Source organism: Portunus trituberculatus, chromosome 2 (assembly GCF_017591435.1).
Source record: "Portunus trituberculatus isolate SZX2019 chromosome 2, ASM1759143v1, whole genome shotgun sequence".
NCBI lineage: Eukaryota > Metazoa > Arthropoda > Malacostraca > Decapoda > Portunidae > Portunus > Portunus trituberculatus.
Genome location: NC_059256.1, coordinates 7,009,858 through 7,022,357, shown reverse-complemented (window position 1 = coordinate 7,022,357; position 12,500 = coordinate 7,009,858). Strand labels below are relative to the sequence as shown.

Here is a 12,500-nt window from a genome sequence, read left to right as displayed (position 1 = left end):
TATGATCCACCAATCTCTCTCTCTCTCTCTCTCTCTCTCTCTCTCTCTCTCTCTCTCTCTCTCTCTCTCTCTCTCTCTCTCTCTCTCCAAAACACCCTCAAACACCGAAAAACACCCCAAAATACCCTCAAACACCCCAAAAATACTCAGAAACACCCTCAAACACCCCAAAGACACTCAGAAACACCCTCAAACACCCTCAAAGACCTAAAATATCCTCAAACACCCCAAAATATCCTCAAACACCCCAAAACACCTCAAATACCCAAAACACCCTCAAAACACCCTAAAACACCCCCAAAACATACCATAACATCCTCAAACACCCAAAAACACCCCAAACACCCTCAAACACCCAAAACACCATAAAACACACTAAAACATCCCCTAAAGACTCTCAAACACCCTCAAACACCCTCAAACACCCAAAACACCCCCAAAACTCTCAAAAACACCCAATAACACCCCAAAACACCCTCGAACAGCCCAAAAACACCCTTAAACACCCCAAAACACCTTTAAAATAGCCTCATGTGTGTGTTTGGCAGTGCTGCACAGCGATGGGGGCTTGTCTGGTGCCCTTTGCCTTCATCATTGTGTGGGAGATGACGCACTCACTGCCGGCCGCCACCTTCGCTTCCTCCCTCATACTGTTTGGTGAGTCACAGAGAGAGAGAGAGAGAGAGAGAGGGGAGAGTAAGAAAATGAGCGAATGACAGAGAGAGAGAGAGAGAGAGAGAGAGAGAGAAAGTGAGCAAATGAGAGAGATAGACAGACAGACACAGACAGAGAGAGAGAGAGGAGAGTAAGAAAGTAAGCGAATGACAGAGAGAGAGAGAGAGAGAGTGAATGAGAGACAGACAGACAGACAGACAAAGAGAGAGAGAGAGAGAGAGAGAGAGAGAGAAAGTGAGCGAATGAGAGACAGACAGACACAGACAGACAGAGAGAGAGAGAGAGGAGAGTAAAAAAGTGAGCAAATGACAGAGAGAGAGAGAAAGTGAGCGAATGAGAGAGAGAGAGAGAGAGAGAGAGAGAGATTGGTGGATGAGAATTGTTGAATATTTTTAACACTAAAAACATCCCCAAACACACTTCAAGCATGCAAAACACTCCCAAACATTCTTCAAACACTCCAAACACATTCAAACACCTTTAAAACACTCAAAACCCTCCAAAATAAACTCAGACAGCCTCAAACACTACCAAACACACCTAAGCAACACCCAAAACACTCCTAAACACAACCAAACACCCTCAAAACACTGCCAAACACCCCCAAATGACCCACAAACACTGCTAAATGCATCCAAAACTTCCAAACACTCCCAAAACACACCAAAAACTCCCTCAAAACAACCAAAGCAGTCATAAACACACCCAAAACACCACTAAACACCACCAAACACACCCAAATTGACTCCCCCAAAAGCATCCTCAAAACACCAAACACCCGACAAAACACACAAAAAACACCATCAAAACACCAAAAACATCACTAAACACACCCAAATGACACCTAAACACCCCTAAAATGTGTAAACACCCTTAAAACACCCAAACACCGAAAACATCCCCAAAATACCAGAACACCTTAAAACATCCTAAAACACCTTTAAACACCCAAAACATCTTAAACACTTAAAAATACCCAAAACACCCAAAACAAAACACCCAAAACACCTTAAACACCCTAAAACACCTTAAAACACCCAAAATATCTTAAACACCTCCAAACACCCCTAAACACACCCAAAAACACCTTAAACACTTATAACATCTTAAACACCCCAAACACACCATAAACACCTTTAAACACACCAAAAACACCTTAAAACACCAAAAACATCTTAAAACACCCCAAAAACACCCAAAACATCTTTAAACACCCCATAAACACCACCTAACACCCACAAACACCTCCAAACCTTTCATATATGATGATAATTGTACCTTTTCACCCCTGGCAGATATTGGATTGCTAACCTTAACCCAGTACATCCTGCTGGACCCAATACTTCTGTTCTTCATTATGGGGTCTGTTGTTGGAATGGTCAAGTTTCATGCACAGAGAAATAGGTGAGTGTGTGTGTGTGTGTGTGTGTGTGTGTTTTTGTGGTTTTATTGTAAGTTATTGGTGTTTTTAAGGTTCTAGTAGAGGTTAATTGGGGTTTTTCAAAGGTTTTAGTGGAAGTTATTGGTGTTTTTCAAGGGTGTAGTGAAAGTTATTGATGTTTTTCAAGGGTGTAGTGAAAGTTATTGATGTTTTTCAAGGGTGTAGTGGAAGTTATTGGTGTTTTTCAAGGGTGTAGTGGAAGTTATTGGTGTTTTCAAGGTGTAGTGAAGTTATTGGTGTTTTTCAAGGGTGTAGTGGAAGTTATTGGTGTTTTCAAGGGTGTAGTGGAAGTTATTGGTGTTTTTCAAGGGTGTAGTGGAAGTTATTGGTGTTTTTCAAGGTTCTAGTGGAAGTTATTGGTGTTTTTCAAGGGTGTAGTGGAAGTTATTGGTGTTTTCATGGTTAAAATGGTATTTGTAAGTGTGTTTTCAAGTTCAGAAAAGATTTAAGGAGTATTTTTGTGGTTCTAATTGAAGTTTTAAGCATTTTTAAGGTTAAATTTTTATACATTGTTTTGTATGAAAATATAAGCTCTCTCTCTCTCTCTCTCTCTCTTTCTCTTTCTCTTTCTCTTTCTGTTTCTCTTCTCTTCTCCTTTTTTCCCTCCCTCCCTCCCTCCCTTCCTCCGTCATCTTTCCCCTCTCTCTCTCTCTCCGCAGGGCATTTTCCGGGTCATGGTGGGGGTGGCTGGCGTTCACAGGAGTCATGCTGTCGGGGTCTGTGTCCACCAAGTTTGTGGGTCTGTTTGTGGTGGTGTATGTCGGTCTGCACACCATCGCCACACTTTGGGACATCTATGGCGACCTCACTAACCCTCTGGTGTGTGTTTGGGGTGTTTGTGTATGTGTGGATGGGTGTTTTGTGGGTGTTTGTGTGTGTGTGTGTTTTGGGGTGTTTGTGTGTGTGTGTGTGTGTGTGTTTAGGGGGTGTTTTTACTAGTTATTACTGCGGATAATCATCAGTACTAAGAATTTGTAACATATTGGGCCAGTACTGATGACACTTGACTCAGCCTGTGTAAGGTTATAGAGGCTGGGTCCTCGTCAAGAGATGTGTCATGGGTAGGAACATCACTTGAGGCTTCTTGTGTGCTCTGATTCACCTGCTAGTTGTATTTAGCTAGTTGTAGTTTTCCAGGGCCTGGGCTTTACGCTGGTGTGGCCCCGTCTCCATATCTACACTTATCCAATCTTTCCTTAAAACTGTGTACACTTATTGCAGACACTACTTCTTCATTTAAACTGTTCCATGTCTCAATACATCTCTGCGGGAAACTCTATTTTTTAACATCTCTCAGACATCTTCCCTTCCTCAGCTTTTTACTATGCGATCTTGTGCTTCTAGTGTCATATTCTTCTCTAAGGATCAGTTTCTCATTATCCACTTGGTCCATTCCGTTGATCAATTTATAAACTTGTATCAGATCTCTCTCTCTCTCTTCTTTGTTCCAGGGTTGGTAGATCCATAGCCTTTAGTCTCTCCTCATATGTCATCCCTTCAAATTCTGGAACCATTCTTGTAGCCATTTTTTGTAGTCTCTCCAACTTCCTTATGTGTGTCCATACTACTCCTGCATATTCCAATCTGGGTCTTATTATAGTACTGTGTGTGTGTGTGGGTGGGGAGAGAGAGAGAGATTTGTTTGATGAAGGAAATGGTAAAGAAATGGGGTTTTTAGTGAGAGAGAGAAAGAGAGAGAGAATCAATATGACGATTTTTAATTACACACACACACACACACACACACACACTTAAAAAAGAAAGAAAGAAAAAAAATATTGAAACAAATTTACTAAACTATCGTCCTCCTCCTCCTCCTCCTCCCACAGAGTCTAGTGGCCAAGCATTTCTTCTCCCGAGCTGTGGGCCTCATCCTCCTCCCAATCCTGCTGTACTGTGTCTACTTCTACATCCACCTCACCATTCTCTGCAAAAGGTAAGAGAGAGAGAGAGAGAGAGAGTTGAATATAGAAAAGATTGGAATGATAAATGAGGAAGAAAAAGAGAGAATGAGAATGAGAGATTGAAAGATTGAAAAAAACTGAATATGTATAAGAGAGAGAGAGTATGAATGAACTGAATGAAAGGAAAATTTGAGACAGGACACTAATTCTCTCTCTCTCTCTCTCTCTCTCTCTCTCCGCAGTGGTAATGGCGACGGTTTCTATAGCTCAGCATTTCAGTCACAGCTTGAAGGAAACTCTCTATACAACGCCAGCATGCCACTAGGTCAGTCACCACCACCACCACTACTACTACTACTACTACTACTACTACTACTACTACTACTACTACTACTACTACTACTACTCTCTCTCTCCCCATTTCCCTAACCTAACCTAACTTCCCCTACCCCCAGAGCTGGCATACGGGGCGGAGGTGACCCTGAAGAACGCAAGGACAGGGGGTGGTTACCTACACTCACACATACACCTCTATCCTGAAGGTGTGGGAGCCCGCCAGCAGCAGATCACGACCTACTCTCACAAAGACTTCAATAATAGATGGTCAGTGTGTGGGTGTGTGTGTGTGGGGGGGTGTGGAAGAAGAGAGAGAGAGAGAGAGTGAGTGTGTGTGTGTGTGTGTGGAAGGAAGGAAAGAGAGAGAGAGTGTGTGTGTGTGTGTGTGTGTGTGTGTGTGTGGAAGGAAGGAGAGAGAGAGTGTGTGTGTGTGTGTGTGTGTGTGTGTGTGGAAGGAAGGAGAGAGAGAGTGTGTGTGTGTGTGTGTGTGAGAGGAAGGAAGAGAGAGAGAGAGAGAGTGTGTGTGTGTGTGTGTGTGTGGAAGGAAGGAAGAGAGAGAGAGTTGTGTGTGTGTGTGTGTGTGTGTGTGTGTGTGTGTGTGAAGAGAGAGAAGAGAGAGAGAGAGTGTGTGTGTGTATGGAAGGAAGGAAAGAGAGAGAGTGTGTTTGTGTGTGTGTGTGTGTGTGTGTGAGGAAGGAAGAAGAGAGAGAGAGAGAGAGAGTGTCTGTCATAAATCCATTTTCTTTAGTGTTTCAATCTTAAATCCATCTTCTATTGGTGTTTTTTTTTGCGTTTTTTGATGTTTTTTCTTCTTTTTAAGTGTTTTTTAAGTTTTTGTGTTTTGTGTTTTATTACTACTTTTGTGTTTTATTGGTGTTTGTTTAGGGGGGTGTTTTTTGTTTCTTGGTGTTTTAATAGTGTTTTTATGGGTGTTTTTGTGTTTTATTGATGTGTTTTATTGGTGTTTGTTTAGGGGTTTTTTTTATGTTTCTTGGTGTTTTAATAGTGTTTTTATGGGTTTTTGTGTTTTATTGGTGTTTTGTGTGTTTTCTACTACTGCTACTACACCACCACCTCCTCCTCCTCCTCCTCCTCCTCCTCCTCCTCCTCCTCCTCCTCCTCCTCCTCCCAGGCTGGTGAAGAAATGGAATGAGGAACCTGGTGACTGGGAGGATGAATCTGACCCCATTGAATTGGTGAAGAATGGTGACCTGATAAGATTGGAGCACGTACCAACTGGCCGAAACCTCCACTCACACAGGGAGGCTGCCCCGGTCACCAAGAGGCATCACCAAGTTACGGGGTATGGCGAGGTGAGTGTCCTGGTGTTTGGGGTGTGTTTTTTGAGTGTTTTTATAGTGTTTTGGGATGTTTTTGTTTGTGTTCCCGGTCACCAAGAGGCATCACCAAGTTACGGGGTATGGTGAGGTGTGTGTCCTGGTGTTTGGGGTGTGTTTGGGTGTTTTTTTTTTTTTTTTTTTTTTTTTTTGTGTGTGTGGTTTTGGTGTGTTTTGTGGGTGGTTTTGGTGTTTTAGTGTTTTAGATGTGTTTTATGGTGTTTGGTGTGATTTTAGGTGTTGAGGTGTGTTTTGGGGATGTTTGATGGTGTTTTAAAAGTTTTATAGCTGTTTTATTGATTTTATTTTTTTCTAGGTGTTTTTTTTTCTGTATTTTAGTCTAAATATTTCTACTACTACTACTACTACTACTACTCTAGCCTAGCCTAACCTAACCACCACCACCACCACCACCACCACCACCACCATTACTTTCACTACTACTCTAACTTAACCACCACCACCACCACTCCACAGAACGGCGAGGGTGACGTGAATGATGTGTGGCGTGTGGAGGTGGAGGGCGGGGTGGAGGGGAGTGCGGTGAAGACTGTGGTGGATCGCTTTCGTCTTGTGCACTACCTGGTGGGGTGTGCGCTCATGTCACACAACAAACAGCTGCCCAAGTGGTGAGTCTCTTTCTCTCTCTCTCTCTCTCTCTCTTTAGCATTGTTATCATCTGTATGCTACATTTAACCCCTTCAGTAGCATGACGTGTTTCCCTATTCATTGTGGTGACTATTTGGTGACTTTCTACAGCTTCACAAACTCATGTGGGGGGTTAAAATAGTGAAGACTGTGGCCATTAATCTTGTGCCCTCCATAGACCCTTGCTAATGTCAATAAAATGGTCTAATGGTACACAAATCTCAAAGCAAAAATGTGTCCCAGTACTGAAGGGGTTAAAATAGTGAAGACTGTGGCCATTAATCTTGTGCCCTCCATACACCCTTGCTAATGTCAATAAAATGGTCTAATGGTACACAAATCTGAAGGTAAAAATGTGTCCCAGTACTGAAGGGGTTAAAATAGTGAAGACTGTGGCCATTAATCTTGTGTCCTCCATAGACCCTTGCTAATGTCAATAAAATGGTCTAATGGTGCACAAATCTCAAGGTAAAAAATTTGTCCCAGTACTGAAGGGGTTAAGTGGTTCAAATGTCTCTTCTCATTGGCAATCTTTCTCAGTGTCTGACCTTACCTAACCTTTCATCGGCAGGGGGTACGAACAGATGGAGGTGACCTGCAACCCCAACACACACGACCCTAACAACTTCTGGAACATTGAGGACAACCAGTTCCCTCGCTGTGAGTAGAGAGAGAGAGAGAGAGTGAGTGAGAGTGTGTGTGTGTGTGTGTGTGGATTTAGCTAGTTGTAGTTTTCCAGGGCCTGGGCTTTACGCTGGTGTGGCCCCGTCTCCATATCTACACTTATCCAATCTTTCCTTAAAGCTCTGCACACTCATTGCAGACACTACTTCTTCACTCAAACTCTTCCACGTCTCAACACATCTTTGCGGGAAACTATATTTTTTAACATCTCTCAGACATCTTCCCTTCCTCAGCTTTTTACTATGTGATCTTGTGCTTCTAGTGTCATATTCTTCTCTCAGGATCAGTTTCTCATTATCCACTTGGTCCATTCCGTTGATCAATTTATAAACTTGTATCGGATCCCCACTCTCTCTCTCTTCTTTGTTCCAGGGTTGGTAGATCCATAGCCTTTAGTCTCTCCTCATATGTCATCCCTTCAAATTCTGGAACCATTCTTGTAGCCATTTTTTGTAGTCTCTCCAACTTCCTTATGTGTTTCTTTTTATGGGGGGTCCACACTACTCCTGCATGTGTGTGTGTGTGTGTGTGTGTGTGTGTGTGTGTGTGTGTGTATGAGACAGCCAACTCTTTGTTCTGTGTCATCATTTCATTTTTATTAATGTATATTTTGTGTTTTCTTTTCTCTTCTCTCCCCCTTGGAACACTAGAAATGTATTTAAACATTCCAAAACATACCCAAAAATGCAATAAAACATACTAAATACATAAAAATCCCTAAAATGCCCAAAAACACCTCAAAACACCCCAAATACATCTATAACACATCTATAACCCAAAATGCCTGACCCCTCCCTCTCCCTCTCTCTCTAGAACTCAAAACACCCCCAAAACACCCTAAACCCACAAAAACACAATACCCTCAACTCAAACACCCCCTCAAACACACTCTCTCTCTCTCTCCCACCAGTAACTCAAACCCCTCTCTCTCTCTCTCTTTAGTACTCAAAACACCATAAAAACACCGTAAAACAAAAAAATGCAGTACCGCCCACACACACCCCCACAAACACCCCCACCCCTTTCCAAAACACCCCCAAACACCCCACTCTCTCTCTCTAACCAGTAACTCTCTCTCTCTCTCTCTCTCTCTAGTACCAAACTCCAGCTTCGAGATTTACGCACCAAACTTCCTTGAAAAGTTTGTTGAGTCCCACAGTTATGTTTCAAGGCAATTCGGGACTCAAGCCCAAGGAGGGAGAGATCACGTCCCAGCCCTGGCAGTGGCCCATTAACTTCAAGGTGAGAGAGAGAGAGAGAGAGAGATGGGAAAAAAGTGTTTGTGTGCGTTTGTGTTTGATTCATTATAGTGTGTATGTGTGTGTTTGTTTGAGTGTGTGTGTGTGTGTGTGAGAGAGAGAAGGTTTGGTATGTTTTGGATGTTTGTGTGACTGTTTAAAAAGATAAGAGAGAGAGAGAGAGAGTGAGTGAGTGTTGCAGTAAGTTGCCATTTTAATACCTAAGCTAACCTAACTTTATTTAAGCACTAACAAGCAATTCAACTTTCCTAAGAGTGAAGGGAGACACTGTATCACTTAAAGATCGCCTTACCTGACCTTACCTTATGTTACCTGACCTTATCTAATGTTACCTGACCTTATCTAATGTTACCTGACCTAATGTTACCTGATCTAATGTTACCTGACCTTATCTAATGTTACCTGACCTAATGTTACCTCTAATGTTACCTGACCTTATCTAATGTTACCTGACCTTATCTAATGTTACCTGACCTTACCTAATGTTACCTGACCTTACCTAATGTTACCTGACCTTACCTAATGTTACCTGACCTTATCTAATGTTACCTGACCTTATCTAATGTTACCTGACCTTACCTTAACTAATTTTCATCAGACTGCAAATTTCTATATCTAATGATAAAATTATTAACAGCATGGGTTGACAAGGTTCTCTCTCTCTCTCTCTCTCTCTCTCTCTCTCTCTCTCTCTCTCTCTCTCTCTCTCTCTCTCTCTCTCTCTCTCTCTCTCTCTCTCTCTCTCTCTCTCTCTCTCTCTCTCTCTCTCTCTCTCTCTCTCTCTCTCTCTCTCTCTCTCTCTCTCTCTCTCTCTCTCTCTCTCTCTCTCTCTCTCTCTCTCTCTCTCTCTCTCTCTCTCTCTCTCTCTCTCTCTTTTCTCTCTTTCTCTCTCTCTCTCTCTCTCTCTCTCTCTCTCTCTCTCTCTCTCTCTCTCTCTCTCTCTCTCTCTTTTCTCTCTCTCTCTCTCTCTCTCTCTCTCTCTCTCTCTCTCTCTCTCTCTCTCTCTCTCTCTCTCTCTCTCTCTCTCTCTCTCTCTCTCTCTCTCAGGGTCAGCACTTCTCAGGGGGCACTCCCAAAATATACCTTCTTGGAAACCCTTTTGTCTTTTGGGGCAATCTAGCAGCTCTCCTCACCTGGCTGTCTCTGCGCCTTCACTCTGCTTACCTGTGCAAACGAGGCTGCCTGTCACCTGCTAATGGAAGGGCAGGTATGGTGGTGGTGGTTGTGGTGTGTTTTTGGTGTGTTTTAGTGTGGTTTTAGTGAGTTTGTGTGTTTTAGTGTGTTTGGGTGTGTTTAGTGAGTGTTTTAGTGTTGGTGTGTGTGTTTTGGTGTGTTTTGTGTGTTTTGTGTTTTGTGTGTGTTTGTGTGTTTTTGTGTTTTGTGTGTTTTGTGTGTGTTTGGGTGTGTTTGTGTGTTTTGTGTTTTATTTAGATATTGTGGTTGTTTTATTGTGTTTTTATGTGCGTTTTAATTGATTTTTTTTCTTGTGTTCTTCATATCTTGCTTTTGTGTTTTTAATTTGCATGTGTGTGTGTGTGTGTGCATGTACACACACACACACACACACACACACACACACACACACACACACACACACACACACACACACACACACACACACACACACACACACACTCACACACATTCACAAAACACTCCCAAACACCCTTTAAAACACCCTAAACACACACCTAAAGTATCATAAACACCCTACAATATTTAAAACACTCACAAACACCCCAAAATATGCAAAACACTCAAAACACCCTTTAAAACACTCAAAACACCCTAAAACACACTGGAAATATTGTAAAACTCCCTTAAACATCTCACAAACACACCCCAAACACAACAGGACATCCCAAAACACCCACATAACACCACATAACAACGCAAAACACCCAAAAATACCCGAAAAACACCACAAAACAACCCCAAACAGCATAAAACACCACAAAACAACCCCAAAACACCACAAAACACCCTAAAACACCCAAAAACACCACTAAAACACCCAAAACACCTTAAAAACACCCATAAACCACAAAAACACCATGAAACACCCAAGAACACCACATAAAAACACAAAAACACCCCATAACCTCACAAAAACACACCCAAACACCACAAAACCCTTTAAAACACCCCAAACCCTTTCCGAATCCAGGGCCAGTGGTTCTCGGCCATAGATGGGTTCAAAGTGTACCTCCTGGGCCACCCTCTGATCTGGTGGGGGAACCTGGTGGTGCTGGCTGCCTTTGTGTTGGTGTACTGCCGCCACGCGTATGCCAGACAGCGTGGGGTGTTCATTGATGCTGAGACGAAAGGTAGGTGTGTGAGGGGGCGTAGAGAGAGAGAGAGAGAGAGAGAGAGAGAGAGAGAGAGAGAGAGAGAGAGAGAGACAGACAGATAGAATGAGTGTTTTGGATGTGTGCGAGAGATCTGTGTGTGTGTGTGTGTGTGTGTGTGTGTTTGAGAGAGAGAGAGAGAGAGTAGATAGGAAATGAGTGAGAGAAAAGAGAGAGAGAGAGAGAGAGAACAAACTCAAATAACCCTTTCAACTCTCAAAACCACACACACACACACACACACACACACACACACACACACACACACACACACACACACACACACACACACACACACACACTAAATAAAAACATGCTCGCTTTTTCTGTTTTATTTATGCATCTACAAATTATTTTTATTATTTTATCTGTTTGTGTGTTTGAAATGCATGGATGTTAGTGTTGCATGATTGTTTGTTGTATTTCCTTATTTATAGCCACATTTTTATTTCGTTACCTTCTCAAATGCTAACTGTATTTTTGTATAGGCTTATTGTCTAGGCCTTTTGTTAACCCCTTCAGTACTGGGACACATTTTTACCTTGAGATTTGTGTACCATTAGACCATTTTATTGACATTAGCATTATATTGACATTAGCGAGGGTCTATGGAGGGCACAAGATTAATGGCCACAGTCTTCACTATTTTAACCCCTACAGTACTGGGACACATTTTTTACCTTGAGATTTGTGTACCATTAGACCATTTTAATATTTATTTATATATTTATTTATTTACGTATTTTCTCATCTAACTCCCACTCTCTGTCTCTGTCTCTCTCTAGCGCCGTGAGAGGACCCTAGGAGCGTGTGGGTGGCTGGCGCTGGCCTGGGCGCTACATTACCTCCCATTCTACGCCATGGGACGGATTCTGTACTTCCACCACTACTTCCCAGCTCTCCTCTTCTCCTCCATGCTGACTGGTGTGTTTGTAGGGAGATGTTTGGGGTGGTGAGGTGTTGGGACCTGGGATTTGGGGTTTGGGGGTGTGTTGTTAGAGATTACAGGCAATTCCCACTTAACAAAGGGTCACACAACGAAATTTCACTACAACGAAGGTTTCATTTTATTACCATCTGCTCGTATAACAAACACCAAACTCGCTTTAACGAAATTTTATCCACGTAATTTTTTCCAAGTTTGAAAGCGCCTCTCGTGGACAACATGCAACACTCACTCCCCTGTTCAAAACAATAACAGCGTCAGCAGCAGCTCGTCTTCCCTCGCTCAACTTACCACCAAAACGCCCTGCAATGTGGCCTAGTGTTGCTAAGAAGACCAGGAAGTGTCTTACTCTCAAAGTGAAGCTGGATATTATTCACAGACACCAGAGAGGCCAGAAAACTAATAGCATTGCTCACCACCATCTTGACTCCATCTACTGTCTACTATTTTCAAGTCAGCAGACTATTAAGAAGGCTGGTGAGACAGTGTCTTTATTAAGAAGGCTGGTGAGGCCGTATCTTCCTTGCAAGTTAAAAGAACCACCTGAACTCTTGACTCTGCAATGGATAAAATGGAAAGCCTTGTGGAAATGTGGTACATAAGTTTTGTATGCAGCACAATGATGTGTCCTTTGTTTACATTCCACAGGTTGCCGGTTAGTGTCTTTCCCGTTTCACTCTCCCTCCCTTCATAAATTTAAGATCATCAACATTATAAAGTTACTTACATACATACATTAGTGTACATTATAATGACTTAAATTAAACTACCTAAATGTTCAACTTCATAATTTTTCCTTTGATTAAACCTTTCAGTGTACTATGATGCACTCTCACTTGGCTTACTCTCAGTGGAAGTTCAAGTCAGGGGTCAAACTTGTTATAATCGGTTCACTTAACAAAAATTCACGCAACAAATTTTT

The 12,500-nt window shown here is 42.4% G+C and overlaps 1 protein-coding gene across 1 annotated transcript in view; it reads left to right on the top strand.

The window, feature by feature from the left end:
• The window catches only part of LOC123504158 (protein O-mannosyl-transferase 2-like), a 27,157-nt gene that overhangs the window by 11,343 nt on the left and 3,314 nt on the right, over positions 1-12,500 (top strand). Inside the window, 13 exon segments of the mRNA XM_045254496.1 lie at positions 549-657; positions 1,971-2,079; positions 2,776-2,935; positions 3,946-4,052; positions 4,263-4,345; positions 4,476-4,623; positions 5,489-5,669; positions 6,171-6,322; positions 6,913-7,001; positions 8,121-8,181; positions 8,183-8,267; positions 10,452-10,611; positions 11,416-11,556. Of these exon segments, the coding sequence (XP_045110431.1) occupies positions 549-657; positions 1,971-2,079; positions 2,776-2,935; positions 3,946-4,052; positions 4,263-4,345; positions 4,476-4,623; positions 5,489-5,669; positions 6,171-6,322; positions 6,913-7,001; positions 8,121-8,181; positions 8,183-8,267; positions 10,452-10,611; positions 11,416-11,556 (1,585 nt within the window).